This window comes from Pseudophryne corroboree, unplaced genomic scaffold (assembly GCF_028390025.1).
Source record: "Pseudophryne corroboree isolate aPseCor3 unplaced genomic scaffold, aPseCor3.hap2 scaffold_686, whole genome shotgun sequence".
NCBI lineage: Eukaryota > Metazoa > Chordata > Amphibia > Anura > Myobatrachidae > Pseudophryne > Pseudophryne corroboree.
The window spans coordinates 192,841-217,022 of record NW_026970271.1 but is presented as its reverse complement, the minus strand read 5'-3'; the positions used below and the strand labels follow the sequence as shown (position 1 = coordinate 217,022).

At 48.1% G+C, this 24,182-nt stretch overlaps 1 protein-coding gene across 1 annotated transcript in view; it reads right to left on the bottom strand.

The window, feature by feature from the left end:
- The window catches only part of EPO (erythropoietin), a 75,887-nt gene extending 60,233 nt beyond the window's left edge, over positions 1 to 15,654 (bottom strand). Inside the window, exon 1 of the mRNA XM_063954593.1 lies at positions 15,101 to 15,654. Coding sequence (XP_063810663.1) covers positions 15,101 to 15,113 — 13 coding nt within the window. The 5' untranslated portion in view covers positions 15,114 to 15,654. The remainder of the gene's footprint in view (positions 1 to 15,100) is intronic.
- Between the last annotated feature and the right edge of the window lie 8,528 nt (positions 15,655 to 24,182).

Sequence of the window (24,182 nt, the reverse complement as noted above, 5' to 3'; positions counted from 1 at the left end):
CTAACCTTCCCCTGTACCCTAACCTCTGCCCGTAGCCTAACCTCCCTCAGCAGCCTAACACTATCCTCCCCCCACAGCCTAGCCCTATTCTCTACCAGCATTCTAACCCTCTCGCCCCAACCTAAACCTAACCTCACCCCTCAGTCTAACCTTCCCCTGCAGCCTAACCTCCCCCCCCCCCCCCTCCGCAACGCAACCCTAACCTCTTCCAGCTGTCCCCCCTCCACACACAGGCTAACTCTCACCTCCCCCCTGTAGCCCGACCCTAACCGTCGGTATACTCAGAATAACACTGAGTATACACTGATACCGGTCACACCGCTCTGTATAATAATACTGAGTATACGCTGATACCGGTCACACCGCTCTGTATAATAATAGAGATGAGCGCCTGAAATTTTTCGGGTTTTGTGTTTTGGTTTTGGGTTCGGTTCCGCGGCCGTGTTTTGGGTTCGACCGCGTTTTGGCAAAACCTCACCGAATTTTTTTTGTCGGATTCGGGTGTGTTTTGGATTCGGGTGTTTTTTTCAAAAAACACTAAAAAACAGCTTAAATCATAGAATTTGGGGGTCATTTTGATCCCAAAGTATTATTAACCTCAAAAACCATAATTTACACTCATTTTCAGTCTATTCTGAATACCTCACACCTCACAATATTATTTTTAGTCCTAAAATTTGCACCGAGGTCGCTGTGTGAGTAAGATAAGCGACCCTAGTGGCCGACACAAACACCGGGCCCATCTAGGAGTGGCACTGCAGTGTCACGCAGGATGTCCCTTCCAAAAAACCCTCCCCAAACAGCACATGACGCAAAGAAAAAAAGAGGCGCAATGAGGTAGCTGTGTGAGTAAGATTAGCGACCCTAGTGGCCGACACAAACACCGGGCCCATCTAGGAGTGGCACTGCAGTGTCACGCAGGATGGCCCTTCCAAAAAACCCTCCCCAAACAGCACATGACGCAAAGAAAAAAAGAGGCGCAATGAGGTAGCTGTGTGAGTAAGATTAGCGACCCTAGTGGCCGACACAAACACCGGGCCCATCTAGGAGTGGCACTGCAGTGTCACGCAGGATGGCCCTTCCAAAAAACCCTCCCCAAACAGCACATGACGCAAAGAAAAAAAGAGGCGCAATGAGGTAGCTGTGTGAGTAAGATTAGCGACCCTAGTGGCCGACACAAACACCGGGCCCATCTAGGAGTGGCACTGCAGTGTCACGCAGGATGTCCCTTCCAAAAAACCCTCCCCAAACAGCACATGACGCAAAGAAAAAAAGAGGCGCAATGAGGTAGCTGTGTGAGTAAGATTAGCGACCCTAGTGGCCGACACAAACACCGGGCCCATCTAGGAGTGGCACTGCAGTGTCACGCAGGATGTCCCTTCCAAAAAACCCTCCCCAAACAGCACATGACGCAAAGAAAAAAAGAGGCGCAATGAGGTAGCTGACTGTGTGAGTAAGATTAGCGACCCTAGTGGCCGACACAAACACCGGGCCCATCTAGGAGTGGCACTGCAGTGTCACGCAGGATGTCCCTTCCAAAAAACCCTCCCCAAACAGCACATGACGCAAAGAAAAAAAGAGGCGCAATGAGGTAGCTGACTGTGTGAGTAAGATTAGCGACCCTAGTGGCCGACACAAACACCGGGCCCATCTAGGAGTGGCACTGCAGTGTCACGCAGGATGTCCCTTCCAAAAAACCCTCCCCAATCAGCACATGATGCAAAGAAAAAGAAAAGAAAAAAGAGGTGCAAGATGGAATTGTCCTTGGGCCCTCCCACCCACCCTTATGTTGTGTAAACAAAACAGGACATGCACACTTTAACCAACCCATCATTTCAGTGACAGGGTCTGCCACACGACTGTGACTGATATGACGGGTTGGTTTGGACCCCCCCAAAAAAAGAAGCAATTAATCTCTCCTTGCACAAACTGGCTCTACAGAGGCAAGATGTCCACCTCATCTTCACCCTCCGATATATCACCGTGTACATCCCCCTCCTCACAGATTATCAATTCGTCCCCACTGGAATCCACCATCTCAGCTCCCTGTGTACTTTGTGGAGGCAATTGCTGCTGGTCAATGTCTCCGCGGAGGAATTGATTATAATTCATTTTAATGAACATCATCTTCTCCACATTTTCTGGATGTAACCTCGTACGCCGATTGCTGACAAGGTGAGCGGCGGCACTAAACACTCTTTCGGAGTACACACTTGTGGGAGGGCAACTTAGGTAGAATAAAGCCAGTTTGTGCAAGGGCCTCCAAATTGCCTCTTTTTCCTGCCAGTATAAGTACGGACTGTGTGACGTGCCTACTTGGATGCGGTCACTCATATAATCCTCCACCATTCTATCAATGTTGAGAGAATCATATGCAGTGACAGTAGACGACATGTCCGTAATCGTTGTCAGGTCCTTCAGTCCGGACCAGATGTCAGCATCAGCAGTCGCTCCAGACTGCCCTGCATCACCGCCAGCGGGTGGGCTCGGAATTCTGAGCCTTTTCCTCGCACCCCCAGTTGCGGGAGAATGTGAAGGAGGAGATGTTGACAGGTCGCGTTCCGCTTGACTTGACAATTTTGTCACCAGCAGGTCTTTCAACCCCAGCAGACCTGTGTCTGCCGGAAAGAGAGATCCAAGGTAGGCTTTAAATCTAGGATCGAGCACGGTGGCCAAAATGTAGTGCTCTGATTTCAACAGATTGACCACCCGTGAATCCTTGTTAAGCGAATTAAGGGCTGCATCCACAAGTCCCACATGCCTAGCGGAATCGCTCCCTTTTAGCTCCTTCTTCAATGCCTCCAGCTTCTTCTGCAAAAGCCTGATGAGGGGAATGACCTGACTCAGGCTGGCAGTGTCTGAACTGACTTCACGTGTGGCAAGTTCAAAGGGCATCAGAACCTTGCACAACGTTGAAATCATTCTCCACTGCACTTGAGACAGGTGCATTCCACCTACTATATCGTGCTCAATTGTATAGGCTTGAATGGCCTTTTGCTGCTCCTCCAACCTCTGAAGCATATAGAGGGTTGAATTCCACCTCGTTACCACTTCTTGCTTCAGATGATGGCAGGGCAGGTTCAGTAGTTTTTGGTGGTGCTCCAGTCTTCTGTACGTGGTGCCTGTACGCCGAAAGTGTCCCGCAATTTTTCTGGCCACCGACAGCATCTCTTGCACGCCCCTGTCGTTTTTTAAAAAATTCTGCACCACCAAATTCAAGGTATGTGCAAAACATGGGACGTGCTGGAATTTGCCCATATTTAATGCACACACAATATTGCTGGCGTTGTCCGATGCCACAAATCCACAGGAGAGTCCAATTGGGGTAAGCCATTCCGCGATGATCTTCCTCAGTTGCCGTAAGAGGTTTTCAGCTGTGTGCGTATTCTGGAAAGCGGTGATACAAAGCGTAGCCTGCCTAGGAAAGAGTTGGCGTTTGCGAGATGCTGCTACTGGTGCCGCCGCTGCTGTTCTTGCGGCGGGAGTCCATACATCTACCCAGTGGGCTGTCACAGTCATATAGTCCTGACCCTGCCCTGCTCCACTTGTCCACATGTCCGTGGTTAAGTGGACATTGGGTACAACTGCATTTTTTAGGACACTGGTGAGTCTTTTTCTGACGTCCGTGTACATTCTCGGTATCGCCTGCCTAGAGAAGTGGAACCTAGATGGTATTTGGTAACGGGGGCACACTGCCTCAATAAATTGTCTAGTTCCCTGTGAACTAACGGCGGATACCGGACGCACGTCTAACACCAACATAGTTGTCAAGGACTCAGTTATCCGCTTTGCAGTAGGATGACTGCTGTGATATTTCATCTTCCTCGCAAAGGACTGTTGAACAGTCAATTGCTTACTGGAAGTAGTACAAGTGGGCTTACGACTTCCCCTCTGGGATGACCATCGACTCCCAGCGGCAACAACAGCAGCGCCAGCAGCAGTAGGCGTTACACGCAAGGATGCATCGGAGGAATCCCAGGCAGGAGAGGACTCGTCAGAATTGCCAGTGACATGGCCTGCAGGACTATTGGCATTCCTGGGGAAGGAGGAAATTGACACTGAGGGAGTTGGTGGGGTGGTTTGCGTGAGCTTGGTTACAAGAGGAAGGGATTTACTAGTCAGTGGACTGCTTCCGCTGTCACCCAAAGTTTTTGAACTTGTCACTGACTTATTATGAATGCGCTGCAGGTGACGTATAAGGGAGGATGTTCCGAGGTGGTTAACGTCCTTACCCCTACTTATTACAGCTTGACAAAGGGAACACACGGCTTGACACCTGTTGTCCGCATTTCTGGTGAAATACCTCCACACCGAAGAGCTGATTTTTTTGGTATTTTCACCTGGCATGTCAACGGCCATATTCCTCCCACGGACAACAGGTGTCTCCCCGGGTGCCTGACTTAAACAAACCACCTCACCATCAGAATCCTCCTGGTCAATTTCCTCCCCAGCGCCAGCAACACCCATATCCTCCTCATCCTGGTGTACTTCAACACTGACATCTTCAATCTGACTATCAGGAACTGGACTGCGGGTGCTCCTTCCAGCACTTGCAGGGGGCGTGCAAATGGTGGAAGGCGCATGCTCTTCACGTCCAGTGTTGGGAAGGTCAGGCATCGCAACCGACACAATTGGACTCTCCTTGTGGATTTGGGATTTCAAAGAACGCACAGTTCTTTGCGGTGCTTTTGCCAGCTTGAGTCTTTTCAGTTTTCTAGCGAGAGGCTGAGTGCTTCCATCCTCATGTGAAGCTGAACCACTAGCCATGAACATAGGCCAGGGCCTCAGCCGTTCCTTGCCACTCCGTGTGGTAAATGGCATATTGGCAAGTTTACGCTTCTCCTCCGACAATTTTATTTTAGGTTTTGGAGTCCTTTTTTTACTGATATTTGGTGTTTTGGTTTTGACATGCTCTGTACTATGCCATTGGGCATCGGCCTTGGCAGACGACGTTGCTGGCATTTCATCGTCTCGGCCATGACTAGTGGCAGCAGCTTCAGCACGAGGTGGAAGTGGATCTTGATCTTTCCCTAATTTTGGAACCTCAACATTTTTGTTCTCCATATTTTAATAGGCACAACTAAAAGGCACCTCAGGTAAACAATGGAGATGGATGGATTGGATACTAGTATACAATTATGGACGGGCTGCCGAGTGCCGACACAGAGGTAGCCACAGCCGTGAACTACCGCACTGTACTGTGTCTGCTGCTAATATATAGACTGGTTGATAAAGAGATAGTATACTCGTAACTAGTATGTATGTATAAAGAAAGAAAAAAAAACCACGGTTAGGTGGTATATACAATTATGGACGGGCTGCCGAGTGCCGACACAGAGGTAGCCACAGCCGTGAACTACCGCACTGTACTGTGTCTGCTGCTAATATATAGACTGGTTGATAAAGAGATAGTATACTCGTAACTAGTATGTATGTATAAAGAAAGAAAAAAAAACCACGGTTAGGTGGTATATACAATTATGGACGGGCTGCCGAGTGCCGACACAGAGGTAGCCACAGCCGTGAACTACCGCACTGTACTGTGTCTGCTGCTAATATATAGACTGGTTGATAAAGAGATAGTATACTCGTAACTAGTATGTATGTATAAAGAAAGAAAAAAAAACCACGGTTAGGTGGTATATACAATTATGGACGGGCTGCCGAGTGCCGACACAGAGGTAGCCACAGCCGTGAACTACCGCACTGTACTGTGTCTGCTGCTAATATATAGACTGGTTGATAAAGAGATAGTATACTCGTAACTAGTATGTATGTATAAAGAAAGAAAAAAAAACCACGGTTAGGTGGTATATACAATTATGGACGGGCTGCCGAGTGCCGACACAGAGGTAGCCACAGCCGTGAACTACCGCACTGTACTGTGTCTGCTGCTAATATAGACTGGTTGATAAAGAGATAGTATACTCGTAACTAGTATGTATGTATAAAGAAAGAAAAAAAAACCACGGTTAGGTGGTATATACAATTATGGACGGGCTGCCGAGTGCCGACACAGAGGTAGCCACAGCCGTGAACTACCGCACTGTACTGTGTCTGCTGCTAATATAGACTGGTTGATAAAGAGATAGTATACTCGTAACTAGTATGTATGTATAAAGAAAGAAAAAAAAACCACGGTTAGGTGGTATATACAATTATGGACGGGCTGCCGAGTGCCGACACAGAGGTAGCCACAGCCGTGAACTACCGCACTGTACTGTGTCTGCTGCTAATATATAGACTGGTTGATAAAGAGATAGTATACTCGTAACTAGTATGTATGTATAAAGAAAGAAAAAAAAACCACGGTTAGGTGGTATATACAATTATGGACGGGCTGCCGAGTGCCGACACAGAGGTAGCCACAGCCGTGAACTACTGCACTGTACTGTGTCTGCTGCTAATATATAGACTGGTTGATAAAGAGATAGTATACTCGTAACTAGTATGTATGTATAAAGAAAGAAAAAAAAACCACGGTTAGGTGGTATATACAATTATGGACGGGCTGCCGAGTGCCGACACAGAGGTAGCCACAGCCGTGAACTACCGCACTGTACTGTGTCTGCTGCTAATATAGACTGGTTGATAAAGAGATAGTATACTCGTAACTAGTATGTATGTATAAAGAAAGAAAAAAAAACCACGGTTAGGTGGTATATACAATTATGGACGGGCTGCCGAGTGCCGACACAGAGGTAGCCACAGCCGTGAACTACCGCACTGTACTGTGTCTGCTGCTAATATATAGACTGGTTGATAAAGAGATAGTATACTCGTAACTAGTATGTATGTATAAAGAAAGAAAAAAAAACCACGGTTAGGTGGTATATACAATTATGGACGGGCTGCCGAGTGCCGACACAGAGGTAGCCACAGCCGTGAACTACCGCACTGTACTGTGTCTGCTGCTAATATATAGACTGGTTGATAAAGAGATAGTATACTCGTAACTAGTATGTATGTATAAAGAAAGAAAAAAAAACCACGGTTAGGTGGTATATACAATTATGGACGGGCTGCCGAGTGCCGACACAGAGGTAGCCACAGCCGTGAACTACCGCACTGTACTGTGTCTGCTGCTAATATATAGACTGGTTGATAAAGAGATAGTATACTCGTAACTAGTATGTATGTATAAAGAAAGAAAAAAAAACCACGGTTAGGTGGTATATACAATTATGGACGGGCTGCCGAGTGCCGACACAGAGGTAGCCACAGCCGTGAACTACCGCACTGTACTGTGTCTGCTGCTAATATAGACTGGTTGATAAAGAGATAGTATACTACTAATATTATATATACTGGTGGTCAGGTCACTGGTCACTAGTCACACTGGCAGTGGCACTCCTGCAGCAAAAGTGTGCACTGTTTAATTTTAATATAATATTATGTACTCCTGGCTCCTGCTATAACCTATAACTGGCACTGCAGTAGTGCTCCCCAGTCTCCCCCACAATTATAAGCTGTGTGAGCTGAGCAGTCAGACAGATATATAATATATATAGTAGAGATGAGCGCCTGAAATTTTTCGGGTTTTGTGTTTTGGTTTTGTGTTCGGTTCCGCGGCCGTGTTTTGGGTTCGAACGCGTTTTGGCAAAACCTCACCGAATTTTTTTTGTCGGATTCGGGTGTGTTTTGGATTCGGGTGTTTTTTTCCAAAAACACTAAAAAACAGCTTAAATCATAGAATTTGGGGGTCATTTTGATCCCAAAGTATTATTAACCTCAAAAACCATAATTTACACTCATTTTCAGTCTATTCTGAATACCTCACACCTCACAATATTATTTTTAGTCCTAAAATTTGCACCGAGGTCGCTGTGTGAGTAAGATAAGCGACCCTAGTGGCCGACACAAACACCGGGCCCATCTAGGAGTGGCACTGCAGTGTCACGCAGGATGTCCCTTCCAAAAAACCCTCCCCAAACAGCACATGACGCAAAGAAAAAAAGAGGCGCAATGAGGTAGCTGTGTGAGTAAGATTAGCGACCCTAGTGGCCGACACAAACACCGGGCCCATCTAGGAGTGGCACTGCAGTGTCACGCAGGATGGCCCTTCCAAAAAACCCTCCCCAAACAGCACATGACGCAAAGAAAAAAAGAGGCGCAATGAGGTAGCTGTGTGAGTAAGATTAGCGACCCTAGTGGCCGACACAAACACCGGGCCCATCTAGGAGTGGCACTGCAGTGTCACGCAGGATGGCCCTTCCAAAAAACCCTCCCCAAACAGCACATGACGCAAAGAAAAAAAGAGGCGCAATGAGGTAGCTGACTGTGTGAGTAAGATTAGCGACCCTAGTGGCCGACACAAACACCGGGCCCATCTAGGAGTGGCACTGCAGTGTCACGCAGGATGTCCCTTCCAAAAAACCCTCCCCAAACAGCACATGACGCAAAGAAAAAAAGAGGCGCAATGAGGTAGCTGTGTGAGTAAGATTAGCGACCCTAGTGGCCGACACAAACACCGGGCCCATCTAGGAGTGGCACTGCAGTGTCACGCAGGATGGCCCTTCCAAAAAACCCTCCCCAAACAGCACATGACGCAAAGAAAAAAAGAGGCGCAATGAGGTAGCTGTGTGAGTAAGATTAGCGACCCTAGTGGCCGACACAAACACCGGGCACATCTAGGAGTGGCACTGCAGTGTCACGCAGGATGTCCCTTCCAAAAAACCCTCCCCAAACAGCACATGACGCAAAGAAAAAAAGAGGCGCAATGAGGTAGCTGACTGTGTGAGTAAGATTAGCGACCCTAGTGGCCGACACAAACACCGGGCCCATCTAGGAGTGGCACTGCAGTGTCACGCAGGATGTCCCTTCCAAAAAACCCTCCCCAAACAGCACATGACGCAAAGAAAAAAAGAGGCGCAATGAGGTAGCTGACTGTGTGAGTAAGATTAGCGACCCTAGTGGCCGACACAAACACCGGGCCCATCTAGGAGTGGCACTGCAGTGTCACGCAGGATGTCCCTTCCAAAAAACCCTCCCCAATCAGCACATGATGCAAAGAAAAAGAAAAGAAAAAAGAGGTGCAAGATGGAATTGTCCTTGGGCCCTCCCACCCACCCTTATGTTGTATAAACAAAACAGGACATGCACACTTTAACCAACCCATCATTTCAGTGACAGGGTCTGCCACACGACTGTGACTGATATGACGGGTTGGTTTGGACCCCCCCCCAAAAAAGAAGCAATTAATCTCTCCTTGCACAAACTGGCTCTACAGAGGCAAGATGTCCACCTCATCTTCACCCTCCGATATATCACCGTGTACATCCCCCTCCTCACAGATTATCAATTCGTCCCCACTGGAATCCACCATCTCAGCTCCCTGTGTACTTTGTGGAGGCAATTGCTGCTGGTCAATGTCTCCGCGGAGGAATTGATTATAATTCATTTTAATGAACATCATCTTCTCCACATTTTCTGGATGTAACCTCGTACGCCGATTGCTGACAATTCTCCATATTCTCCATATTTTAATAGGCACAACTAAAAGGCACCTCAGGTAAACAATGGAGATGGATGGATTGGATACTAGTATACAATTATGGACGGGCTGCCGAGTGCCGACACAGAGGTAGCCACAGCCGTGAACTACCGCACTGTACTGTGTCTGCTGCTAATATATAGACTGGTTGATAAAGAGATAGTATACTCGTAACTAGTATGTATGTATAAAGAAAGAAAAAAAAACCACGGTTAGGTGGTATATACAATTATGGACGGGCTGCCGAGTGCCGACACAGAGGTAGCCACAGCCGTGAACTACCGCACTGTACTGTGTCTGCTGCTAATATATAGACTGGTTGATAAAGAGATAGTATACTCGTAACTAGTATGTATGTATAAAGAAAGAAAAAAAAACCACGGTTAGGTGGTATATACAATTATGGACGGGCTGCCGAGTGCCGACACAGAGGTAGCCACAGCCGTGAACTACCGCACTGTACTGTGTCTGCTGCTAATATAGACTGGTTGATAAAGAGATAGTATACTACTAATATTATATATACTGGTGGTCAGGTCACTGGTCACTAGTCACACTGGCAGTGGCACTCCTGCAGCAAAAGTGTGCACTGTTTAATTTTAATATAATATTATGTACTCCTGGCTCCTGCTATAACCTATAACTGGCACTGCAGTAGTGCTCCCCAGTCTCCCCCACAATTATAAGCTGTGTGAGCTGAGCAGTCAGACAGATATATAATATATATAGATGATGCAGCACACTGGCCTGAGCCTGAGCAGTGCACACAGATATGGTATGTGACTGAGTCACTGTGTGCTGTGTATCGCTTTTTTCAGGCAGAGAACGGATTATAAATAAAACTGGTGGTCACTGGTCACTATCAGCAAAACTCTGCACTGTACACTACTGAGTACTCCTAATGCTCCCCAAAATTAGTAAATCAAGTGTCTCTCTAATCTATTCTAAACGGAGAGGACGCCAGCCACGTCCTCTCCCTATCAATCTCAATGCACGTGTGAAAATGGCGGCGACGCGCGGCTCCTTATATAGAATCCGAGTCTCGCGATAGAATCCGAGCCTCACGAGAATCCGACAGCGTCATGATGACGTTCGGGCGCGCTCGGGTTAACCGAGCAAGGCGGGAAGATCCGAGTCGCTCGGACCCGTGAAAAAAAACATGAAGTTCTGGCGGGTTCGGATTCAGAGAAACCGAACCCGCTCATCTCTATATAATAATACTGAGTATACGCTGATACCGGTCACACCGCTCTGTATAATGATACTGAGTATACGCTGATACCGGTCACACCGCTCTGTATAATAATACTGAGTATACGCTGATACCGGTCACACCGCTCTGTATAATAATACTGAGTATACGCTGTTACCGGTCACACCGCTCTGTATAATAATACTGAGTATACGCTGATACCGGTCACACCGCTCTATATAATAATACTGAGTATACGCTGATACCGGTCACACCGCACTGTATAATAATACTGAGTATACGCTGATACCGGTCACACCGCACTGTATAATAATACTGAGTTTACGCTGATACCGGTCACACCGCACTGTATAATAATACTGAGTATACGCTGATACCGGTCACACCGCACTGTATGATAATACTGAGTATACGCTGATACCGGTCACACCGCACTGTATGATAATACTGAGTATACGCTGATACCGGTCACACCCCTCTGTATAATAATACTGAGTATACGCTGATACCGGTCACACCGCTCTGTATAATAATACTGAGTATACGCTGATAACGGTCACACTGCTCTGTATAATAACACTGAGTATACGCTGATGCCGGTCACACCGCTCTGTATAATAATACTGAGTATACGCTGATACCGGTCACACCGCTCTGTATAATAATAATACTGAGTATATGCTGATACCGGTCACACCGCTCTGTATAATAACACTGAGTATACGCTGATACCGGTCACACTGCTCTGTATAATAACACTGAGTATACGCTGATACCGGTCACACCGCTCTGTATAATAACACTGAGTATATACGCTGATACCGATCACACCGCTCTGTATAATAATACTGAGTATACGCTGATACCGGTCACACCGCACTGTATAATAATACTGAGTATACGCTGATACCGGTCACACCGCACTGTATAATAACACTGAGTATACGCTGATACCGGTCACACCGCTCTGTATAATAATACTGAGTATACGCTGATACCGGTCACACCGCACTATATAATAATACTGAGTATACGCTGATACCGGTCACACCACACTGTATGATAATACTGAGTATACGCTGATACCGGTCACACCGCTCTGTATAATAATACTGAGTATACGCTGGTACCGGTCACACCCCTCTGTCTAATAATACTGAGTATACGCTGATACCGGTCACACCGCTCTGTATGATAATACTGAGTATACGCTGATACCGGTCACACCGCTCTGTATAATAATACTGAGTATACGCTGGTACCGGTCACACCCCTCTGTCTAATAATACTGAGTATACGCTGATACCGGTCACACCGCACTGTATAATAACACTGAGTATACGCTGATACCGGTCACACCGCTCTGTATAATAATACTGAGTATACGCTGATACCGGTCACACCGCACTGTATAATAATACTGAGTATACGCTGATACCAGTCACACCGCTCTGTATGATAATACTGAGTATACGCTGATACCGGTCACATCGCTCTGTATAATAATACTGAGTATACGCTGATACCGGTCACACCCCTCTGTCTAATAATACTGAGTATACGCTGATACCGGTCACACCGCTCTGTATGATAATACTGAGTATACGCTGATACCGGTCACACCGCTCTGTATAATAATACTGAGTATACGCTGATACCGGTCACACTGCACTGTATAATAACACTGAGTATACGCTGATACAGGTCACACCGCTCTGTATAATATTACTGAGTATACGCTGTTACCGGTCACACCGCTCTGTATAATAACACTGAGTATACGCTGATACCGGTCACACCGCACTGTATAATAACACTGAGTATACGCTGATACCGGTCACACCGCTCTGTATAATAATACTGAGTATACGCTGATACCGGTCACACCGCTCTGTATAATAATACTGAGTATACGCTGATACCGGTCACACCGCTCTGTATAATAACACTGAGTATACGCTGATACCGATCACACCGCTCTGTATAATAATACTGAGTATACGCTGATACCGGTCACACCGCTCTGTATAATAACACTGAGTATACGCTGATACCGGTCACACCGCTCTGTATAATAACACTGAGTATACGCTGATACCGGTCACACCGCACTGTATAATAATACTGAGTATACGCTGATACCGATCACACCGCTCTGTATAATAATACTGAGTATACGCTGATACCGGTCAAACAGCTCTGTATAATAATACTGAGTATACGCTGATACTGGTCACACCGCACTGTATAATAATACTGAGTATACGCTAAAACCGGTCACACCGCACTGTATAATAATACCGAGGATACGCTGATATCGGTCACACCGCACTGTATAATAATACTGAGTATATGTTGATACCGGTCACACCGCTCTGTATAATAATACTGAGTATACGCTGATGCCGGTCACACCGCACTGTATAATAATACTGAGTATACGCTGATACCGGTCACACCGCACTGTATAATAATACTGAGTATACGCTGATACCGGTCACACCGCTCTGTATAATAATACTGAGTGAGTATACGCTGATACTGGTCACACCGCTCTGTATAATAACACTGAGTATACGGTGATACCGGTCACACCGCTCTGTATAGTAATACTGAGTATACGCTGATACCGGTCACACCGCACTGTATAATAATACTGAGTATACGCTGATACCGGTCACACCGCTCTGTATAATAACACTGAGTATACGCTGATACCGGTCACACCGCACTGTATAATAACACTGAGTATACGCTGATACCGGTCCCACCGCTCTGTATAATAATTCTGAGTATACGCTGATACCGGTCACACCGCTCTGTAGAATAACACTGAGTATACGCTGATACCAGTCACACCGCTCTGTATAATAACACTGAGTATACGCTGATACCGGTCACACCGCTCTGTATAATAATACTGAGTATACGCTGATACCGGTCACAACACTCTGTATATTAATACTGAGTATACACTGATACCGGTAACACCGCACTGTATAATAATACTGAGTATACGCTGATACCGGTCACACCGCTCTGTATAATAATACTGAGCATACGCTGATACCGATCACACCGCTCTGTATATTAATACTGAGTATACACTGATACCGGTAACACCGCTCTGTATAATAATACTGAGCATACGCTGATACCGATCACACCGCTCTGTATATTAATACTGAGTATACACTGATACCGGTAACACCGCACTGTATAATAATACTGAGTATACGCTGATACCGGTCACACCTCTCTGTATAATAATACTGAGTATACGCTGATACCGGTCACACCGCACTGTATAATAATACTGAGTATACGCTGATACCGGTCACACCGCTCTGTATAATAATACCGAGTATACGCTGATACCGGTCACACCGCTCTGTATAATAACACTGAGTATACGCTGATACCGGTCACACCGCTCTGTATAATAACACTGAGTATACGCTGATACTGGTCACACCACTCTGTATAATAATACTGAGTATACGCTGATACCGATCACACCGCTCTGTATAATAATACTGAGTATACGCTGATACCGGTCACACCGCACTGTATAATAACACTGAGTATACGCGGATACCGGTCACACCGCTCTGTATAATAATACTGAGTATACGCTGATACCAGTCACACCGCTCTGTATAATAATACTGAGTATACACTGATACCGGTCACACCGCACTGTATAATAACACTGAGTATACGCTGATACCGGTCACACCGCACTGTATAATAACACTGAGTATACGCTGATACCTGTCACACCGCACTGTATAATAACACTGAGTATACGCTGATACCGGTCATACCGCTCCGTATAATAATACTGAGTATACGCTGATACCGGTCACACCGCTCTGTATAATAACACTGAGTATACGCTGATACCGGTCACACCGCTCTGTATAATAATACTGAGTATACGCTGATACCGGTCACACCGCACTGTATGATAATACTGAGTATACGCTGATACCGGTCACACTGCTCTGTATAATAATACTGAGTATACACTGATACCGGTCACACCGCTCTGTATAACAGTACTGAGTATACGCTGATACCGGTCACTCCGCACTGTATAATAACACTGAGTATACGCTGATACCGGTCACACCGCACTGTATAATAATACTTAGTATACGCTGATACCGGTCACACTACTGTATAGTCATACTGAGCACTGTATATACTATATGGCTGTTACACCCACACGCGTTGCTCCCGGCAGTGTAAGGGCACAGTGATGTGTGAGACAGCGTATTATATATAGACGCAGGTGTCACTTGCTGTCCGTCATCTGATCCAGTGCTCGGATAATTAATGCAGACGGGTTATATATCTCAGCAGAAGCCAAAGCTGTAATAATTACCTACCAGTCACACCCATATCCAAGTCTTCATATGTAGGGGCCCCGCATTTTCCATCTCATCAGATGGAGATTTACTTTCATAAGAGAAAATCCAAAGTGCTGTCCTGGTGATTTATATCCAGAGCCGGGAATATCCAGAAAGTGAAGAAGAAACAAAAACTTTGATTTATTGGGTTCCGGTGATTGGGGTATAGTGCTGCAGGAGGCTTATTGAGGGTGCAGGATCCTGCCGTCCATGGGGGAATGTGGTGTGCAGGACAGACAGTCGCGGTTAATATTTCACCAGCAGTTGGAACTGGGAGAAAGGTGCAGAGGACAGTGATTCCCCGTCCAATTCCCAGATGTGTCTGTACGGGAGGATTTCCTGAGGAAAGGGAATTTAGCCATCCTGGAGGAAGTAGGCAATGCAGAAGTCTTCACGTCAGCACCCTCTGAGGCTTGGGGACCTATATAAACATATGCAAGTCTGTGAGAACCCTTACTCCTGCAGTGGTAGAGATGCAGCAAGTAGTTATTAATACACAGAGTACAGATGGTATCATTCCTTATACATAATCACTGTGCAGAACTTATTGCTACCTGTTATCCTGGAACTATACGCTGCAACACCAGCCGGCACACAGGTCCGGGATAATAGTGAGCTGCTTGTGCCATACTTCCGGACAGACATTCCCCAAGTTATATTACGCGTCGGCAATGGATCCATAAAGCAGGCTCCCAGCAGGGCTGACACATGGGATTAAAAGAGTCGAACTGACAATAGACCAGCCAGTGAGTTTGCCCACAAACTGGGGCCACCCACACATAGCTTCATTAGCAGCATGGGAGTCACTGTGGCATAATGTAAACTGGGGTCTCTGTGTGGCATAATGTGGATTGGGGTCTCTGCGTGGCATAATGTGAACTGGGGTCTCTGTGTGGCATAATGTGAAATGGGTCTCTGTGTGGCATAATGTGAACTGGGGTCTCTGTGTGGCATAATGTGAACTGGGGTCTCTGTGTGGCATATGTGAACTGGGTTCTCTGTGTGGCATAATGTGAAATGGGGTCTCTGTGTAGCATATGTGAACTGGGGTCTCTGTGTGGCATAATGTGAACTGGGGTCTCTGTGTGGCATGATGTGAAATTGGGTCTCTGTGTTGCATATGACAACTGGGGTCTCTGAGTGGCATAATGTGAACTGGGGCACTGTGTGGCATAATGTGAACTGGGGTCTCTGTGTGGCATATGTGAACTGGGTTCTCTGTGTGGCATAATGTGAAATGGGGTCTCTGTGTAGCATATGTGAACTGGGGTCTCTGTGTGGCATAATGTGAACTGGGGTCTCTGTGTGGCATGATGTTAAATTGGGTCTCTGTGTTGCATATGACAACTGGGGTCTCTGAGTGGCATAATGTGAACTGGGGCACTGTGTGGCATAATGTGAACTGGGGTCTCTGTATGGCATAATGTGAACTGGGGTCTCTGTATGGCATAATGTGAACTGGGTTCTCTGTATGGCATAATGTGAACTGGGGGCACTGCAGTGTGTATAACACATTTGTGGTTTCGGGAGTACTGTATTTATACATTATCATTTTTAATAACCGCCAGCATATCTTATTGACAATTTTATTGATAGGGGCCCCCACAATTAGCTGCCCTGGGGCCCCAATAAACCTTAATTTGGTCCTGGGAACAGGCTTATGGCTATTGTTGAGACTTAGATAATAAAAAAAAGTTTTAGAAAACATTTAGAAAACAAACTTAAAGTACTGCAGGGCTTAGCCTCATATAGGGGTTATTAGTTACATGGCACGCAGTGTCACTTATCTGCTGCAGCGTCACACGCAGGCGGAGGAGGGTACGGTGCGATGTAAACACTGACAGCCCTCTAGCTGGTGTGGCTACGCCACGTTCATGGCTCTGCATAAGTCCCCGCATTACAAAGGGCAGCTCTTATCAGGAGCGATGTCCTTTGTGATTTTCAGGGAACATATGTACCCAATAGGTAGCAGGACGTATCGCATGCATGATGCAATGTGTAGTGCAGAGAAGGGAACCGAGAACAGAGCCCTGAAGGCAGTGGTGGAACTACCGTGGGTGCAGGGGATGCGGCTGCTATGGGGCCCAGACTGACTCCAGAGCCAGACTCCCCCTGGAACATGTCACTGTCCCCCAGTAGAAGTGATCCGGCGGCAGCTGCAGGAATGCATACCTCCCGACTGTCCTGATTTCCGTGGGACAGTCCCATTTTTTGGGGACTGTCCTGCTGTCCCACCCTTGGGCCGCAGTGTTCCGCAGTGGGGGGAGGGGGGAGTTGGGAGGCTCCTGTCACTCGCTGCTCTGCTTAGGAGAACAGTGAATAGATATCATGGGTGACAGCAGGAACTCTGACATCAGGGGGAGGAGCCACAACACCAGGGGGAGGAGCTAGACCAGCGGGATAGTTCTTCTACTATCCACACCACCAACTACTCCATTTAGTAACCCGGCGGCAAGCGAAGCAGAGCCCGCGAGGGTACATTTCAGGTACCTTGTTTGGCCGTAGCTCCTCCCCCTGGTGATGTGGCTCCTCCACTGCTGATGTCACAGGTCCTTTCTCCAACTTCGTTTTAGCCATACCCGTAATGTAATGGGGTCCTGCTGGGGCAGCGTACTACTGCGTAATAACTCCCATCAGACTGTGCTGCGTGGTCAGAGGAGCATGTGCTGAGCTCTGATTGGAGGAGCCCGTCACATGCTCCTCTGACCGTGGAGATCAGCAGCAGCGTCATGGGGTGACTTACTCTGACGCTGTGGCTTCCAGCGGTGTGCACACAAATGAGTGAGTAATGCTCAATGTAATGTAGTATAATGGGGGTAATTCCAAGTTGATCGCAGCAGGAAATTTTTTAGCAGTTGGGCAAAACCATGTGCACTGCAGGGGGGGCAGATATAACATGTGCAGAGAGAGTTAGATTTGGGTGTGGTGAGTTCAATCTGCAATCTAAATTACAGTGTAAAAATAAAGCAGCCAGTATTTACCCTGCACAGGAACAAAATAACCCACCTAAATCTAACTCTCTCTGCACGTTATATCTGCCCCCCCTGCAGTGCACATGGTTTTGCCCAATTGCTAACAAAGGGGGTCATTCCGAGTTGTTCGCTCATTATATTTTTCTCGCAACGGAGCGATTAGTCGCTAATGCGCATGCGCAATGTCCGCAGTGCGACTGCGCCAAGTAAATTTGCTATGCAGTTAGGTATTTTACTCACGGCATTACAAGGTTTTTTCTTCGTTCTGGTGATCGTAATGTGATTGACAGGAAGTGGGTGTTTCTGGGCGGAAACTGGCCGTTTTATGGGTGTGTGCGAAAAAACGCTACCGTTTCTGGGAAAAACGCGGGAGTGGCTGGAGAAACGGAGGAGTGTCTGGGCGAACGCTGGGTGTGTTTGTGACGTCAAACCAGGAACGAAACTGACTGAACTGATCGCAGTTGCCGAGTAAGTGTGGAGCTACTCAGAAACTGCTAAGAAGTGTCTATTTGCAATTTTGCTAATCTTTCGTTCGCAATTTTGATAAGCTAAGAGTCACTCCCAGTAGGCGGCGGCTTAGCGTGTGCAATGCTGCTAAAAGCAGCTTGCGAGCGAACAACTCGGAATGAGGGCCAAAGTTCCTGCTGCGATCAACTCAGAATTACCCCCATGTGTGAGACTGCAGTGTAGTGTAATGTGTGGGCACTGCAGGGTAGTATAATGTGTGAGACTGCAATGTAGTATAATGTGTGAGACTGCAGGGTAGTATAATGTGTGAGACTGCAATGTAGTATAATGTGTGAGACTGCAGTGTGGTATAATGTGTGAGACTGCAGGGTAGTATAATGTGTGAGACTGCAATGTAGTATAATGTGTGAGACTGCAGGGTAGTATAATGTGTGAGACTGCAATGTAGTATAATGTGTGAGACTGCAGTGTGGTATAATGTGTGAACACTGCAGTGTAGTATAATGTGTGGGCACTACAGTGTAGTATAATGTATGAGACTGCAGTGTAGTGTAATGTAATGTGTAGGCACTGCAGTGTAGTATAATGTGTGAGACTGCAGTGTAGTATAATGTGTGAGACTGCAGTGAAGTGTAATGTGTGGGCACTGCAGGGTAGTATAATGTGTGAGACTGCAGTGTAGTGTAATGTAATGTGTGGTCAGTGGTCACTGCAGTGTAGTGTAATGTAATGTGTGAGACTGCAGTGTGGTATAATGTGTGGGCACTGCAGTGTAGTGTATGTGTGAGACTGCAGTGTAGTATAATGTGTGAGACTGCAGTGTAATGTAATGTGTGGGCACTGCAGTGTGGTGTAATGTGTGAGACTGCAGTGTAGTATAATGTGTGAAACTGCAGTGTAGTGTAATGTGTGGACACTGCAGTGTGGTATATGTGAGACTGCAGTGTAGTATAATGTGTGGGTAGTGCATTGTAGTATAATGTGTGAGACTGCAGTGTAGTGAAATGTGTAGGCATTGCAGTGTGGTACAATGTGTGAGACTGCAATGTAGTATAATGTGTGGGTAGTGCAATGTAGTATAATGTGTGAGATTGCAGAGTAGTGTAATGTGTGGGCACTGCAGTGTGGTACAATGTGTGAGACTGCAGTGTAGTATAATGTGTGATACTGCAGTGTAGTGTAATGTGTGGGCACTGCAGTGTAGTATAATGTGTGAGACTGCAGTGTAATATAATGTGTGGGTAGTGCAGTGTAGTATAATGTGTGAGACTGCAGTGTAGTGTAATGTGTGGACACTGCAGTGTGGTATAATGTGTGGGTACTGCAATGTAGTGTAATGTGTGGGCACTGCAGGGTAGATTAATGTGTGAGACTGCAATGTAGTATAATGTGTGAGACTGCAGTGTAGTATAATGTCTGGGCACTGCAGTGTATTGTAATGTAATGTGTGAGACTGCAGTGTAGTGTAATGTGTGTGCACTGCAGTGTAATATAATGTGTGGGCACTGCAGTGTAGTGTAATGTGTGGTCACTGAGTGCAGTATGGTGTAATGTGTGAGATTGCCATGTAGTGTAATGTGTGAAACTGCAGTGTAGTGTAATTTGTGGGCACTGCAGTGTGGTATAATGTGTGAGACTGCAGTGTAGTATAATGTGTGGGCACTGCAGTGTTGTATAATGTGTGGGCACTGCAGTGTGGTATAATGTGTGAGACTGCAGTGTAGTATAATGTGTGGGCACTGCAGTGTGGTATAATGTGTGGGGACTACAGTGTGGTATAATGTGTGGGCACTGCAGTGTGGTACAATGTTTGAGACTGCAGTGTAGTATAATGTGTGGGCACTGCAGTGTGGTATAATGTGTGAGACTGCAGTGTAGTATAATGTGTGGGCACTGCAGTGTGGTATAATGTGTGGGCACTGCAGTGTGGTATAATGTGTGAGACTGCAGTGTAGTATAATGTGTGGGCACTGCAGTGTGGTATAATGTGTGAGATTGCAGTGTAGTATAATGTGTGGGCACTGCAGTGTGGTATAATGTGTGGGGACTACAGTGTGGTATAATGTGTGGGCACTGCAGTGTGGTGTAATGTTTGAGACTGCAGTGTAGTATAATGTGTGGGCACTGCAGTGTGGTATAATGTATGAGACTTCAGTGTAGTATAATGTGTGTTGCTACTACCTGGTCTGGTGGATGCCGGTTCTACACCTTGTGGCGCCCAGTGCGAAAGTTTCTACTGGTGCCCCCCCAGTGGTAAAACAGTGCGCGCAGAAGGCGAGCGGCAAAAAATAGGGGTGTGGCTTCATAGGGGAGGAACGTGGCCACAGTTATGCCCCCAGTTGATTTGCCCCCAGTAGATTTGCCCCCTGTAGCTATGCCCCCAGTAGATTTGCCCCAGTAGTTGTGCCCCATATAGCTATGCCCCCAGTAGATTTGCCCCCTGTAGCTATGACCCCAGTAGATTTGCCCCGGTAGTTGTGCCCCCTGTCGCTGTGCCCCTTAGTAGCCATTTTCAAATACACACAAAAAAACAAAACAATACTTACCACTGTCCCGCTCCTGCTTTCCGACCGCTGCTGCTCCGTCTGGCTGCCCGCGGCTCCTCTCTATGGGAGAGACGTCTCTCCCATAACAGCGCCGCACTGACACTAGGGGTCAATAATGACCTCTAGCGTCTGACAGGTGCGCCAGCTGCAGCAGATGCCCAATCAGCCCACGGCGTCTGCTGCAGCTGGAGATGCGGGTAGGCGGCGGGCGCTTGCGGGGTGACTGAAGCCACGCCCCCAGGCCGCAGAGCCCAGGGCGCAGGCACTGCTTGCCCGCACCAAGAACCGCTCCTGCGCCCTATATTACACCACCTATTCCCTTCACCCATTACCACCCCCATTCTGCCTCTCCCAGTGTAAGCGAGCGGATGTGTCAGATCTGCATAGGGACGACGGTGCCCGCCTCTTATTCTTGCCTGCGCAGTGCAAATTGCAGATATTTTCCGATACACAAAGTGCACGTAATACGTGGGGCGCAGCATCAGCCCCTAAGATGTCGTCGTCTCCTAGCTGCAGTGACGAGGACGCCTGAATATTGCCGCATGAGACAAGCGCAGAGCAATCGCCCATACCCCGTCCCTCACCCCAATAACAAAGAACTAGGCCCTGGAATGGGGAGCCGTGAAGTGTTGCACTCTGCAGTTCCCGCTGTTGTTCATCCTCGTCCCTCTCCAGACAGTGGTGGCGTCTGTGTCCCAAGGTTTGTTTTCAGCTCCAAATACTTCTCCTTTGAATAATGTTTTTCCTGCCGGAAGTAATAACAATTAGTGAACAAGCGCTTGATACTGGCAGAAGTCACTGAGGATCTGATCCAAGCGTCTGGAGACAGACAGGCCGGGATCACAGGAGAGGTGACAAGAAGGAGAATGCGTCTCTTCTACGTGATCCACTTATTGCCATGGATATTATCTGGACATTCCGCCTAGGTTAAATAAAAATCTGACAATACAGTTATGGGTCAAGAAGGGGACACGTACAATACAGGTCAGAGTCGGGGTGAGCACGGAGCTCGTGTCTCTGGCACCTGGCACGTAAACACTAGCAGGTGACTGCGACTACGGCGTAGCCTGACGGTGCAGGGGACAATGGTTGTACTTGCCAGTTGCCACGCAGTGTGTCGGTCACGTCAGGCAGCTAGGAATGACGTAAAAGGTTATTATTACCCCCCTGCATTAATCCTTATCCAATGAGCCTGCTAGCCAATCAGGAGCACTCCAATTTCTCTTAACCATGTGTAAGAAGCTCAGGGGGCGTATTTACTAAAGTTCGATTTTGAGCTTTTAGGGATTAGGCATTCGATTTTAATTGAAGAGATTTGCTAAAGACAAAATCAAATGTCAAATCGATTCTAAAACTGAATTCAGTCCCTACGTTTGTTGCGATGCTCTAATGGCGCGGGTAACCCATTCCACATTTGGTGGCTCTGTCCTGTCATCCAACCCTATTGGAAGGAGGTTCTTTCCCTCTCTGCTATAATAATGGGGGAAGATGTCCTTACAGAACCGCTGTTTTAGCAGGCAGAGATCCGCATAGGCTCGAAGCCACATAAACTCCCTGAATTTTTCTGACATGTGTTGAGGATAGGCAGGGCTAGCCTTAGTGATTGACAGTGGTGGTCAGGTGACAGATGGGTGCCTATTAGGGATAGGTAGGAGGAGTTTGCACAGGGGTATATAGTTCAGGGTTTTGGCAGCCATCTTCCTCTTGCCAGTTTTTCTTGGATGAGGGTAAGGCATACTGTCAGCATTTTGTCAGTTATTTCCCCTCTTTTAAATACTGCATATACTACTGCTCCCTCCCTTTATATTACAGTCAGTGTACGCTTTAGGTGTTATCCACACTGTTCTGCTGCAGCATGCCCCGTCCCAGAAGATCAGCGCCCCCCCCCGCCGCCTGGCTGAGGCCTCCCGACCGCTCGCGGCAGCGGGCTATCGCCGGCCGCGGGTGCGCGCGGTCCCCCCCTCCGCTTCGCCGCCCGCCGGAGACAGGGTCCTGCTCTCCACGGGCGGCGGTGCTTCCCCAGCGTCGGCCGTTCCTGGAGCCCGGCGCAGCGGCAGAGCCGCGCGCGCCGGGGCTCCGGCCTCCACAGGCGTTAGTACGCCTCTCCACACGGCCGCGATTGGCGGGTCACGTGACCTGGCGGGTGGGTGCCGCGAATCAGCGGTGAGGAGGGGAATGACGGGGCTTTCACCGGCCAGCTCCCCTGCGGGTGCCTGGCTGGTGCAGGATGTAGTGTCCCTGCCTTCTGGTCCAGGGACAACGGGGGGTGCGGGGCCTGCGTTTGAGCATGCGCAGGCTCTGTTTCCCCCCACCGTTTCCATAGGTGCCAATATCGTGGGGGGCAGCGGGGTGTCGGGCGTCAGCGGGCAGACATCTGGGATTTACCCCGGGGCGCTCCCGGTGTCCCAGATACTGCTGCCGCCTGTGAGTGGCCTGTGGCCCAGCAAGCCGACGCCGTCTGCTGGCCAGCTCCTGGTGCACCAGATGGGGTCAGGACCAAGTTCCTTGGCCGCTCCATTCGCGTACCGGGGCGGCACGTATACGGCTTCGCCCGCGGGTTTCCTTCCGGCGGTTTCGGTGTCAGTGGCCTGGTCGGGGTCATTGCAGCTCCCGGTCATGACTTCCGGGGCGGCACCCGCATTCCGCGGGGTTCCTGCCCCCTTTTCGTCCACTTATTTGCCGGCGGCGTTTACGCACGCGCAGGGATCGGTGACCTCATGTCGCCGTTTTCACAGGCTCCGTCCACTTGGCACGCTGGTTTTACTTCCCCGGGCACAGTGCCTCCAGCGTCTGGCGCTGCGTTTGAAATGACGGGCGTCGCAACATCGGGCTTGCCCGCACTCGGTTCGCGGCCCCCACTTGCGGCTCCCCCTCCCCCGCTACCTCCGGTTCCCCCCCCGGAGGTGGCTGCTTTTGTGCCTCCCCCCCCCCCCCCCCCTTCTGTTTCCCCAACAGGTGCAAGTACGGCGAGGGGGGTCTCTCCCCCGGCCGGATTGTCGGGGGCCACGACGACAGCAACATCCAGCGAGGCACAGACAGGAGCGGCGAAGCAGGCTGAACATGTGGAGACGGGGG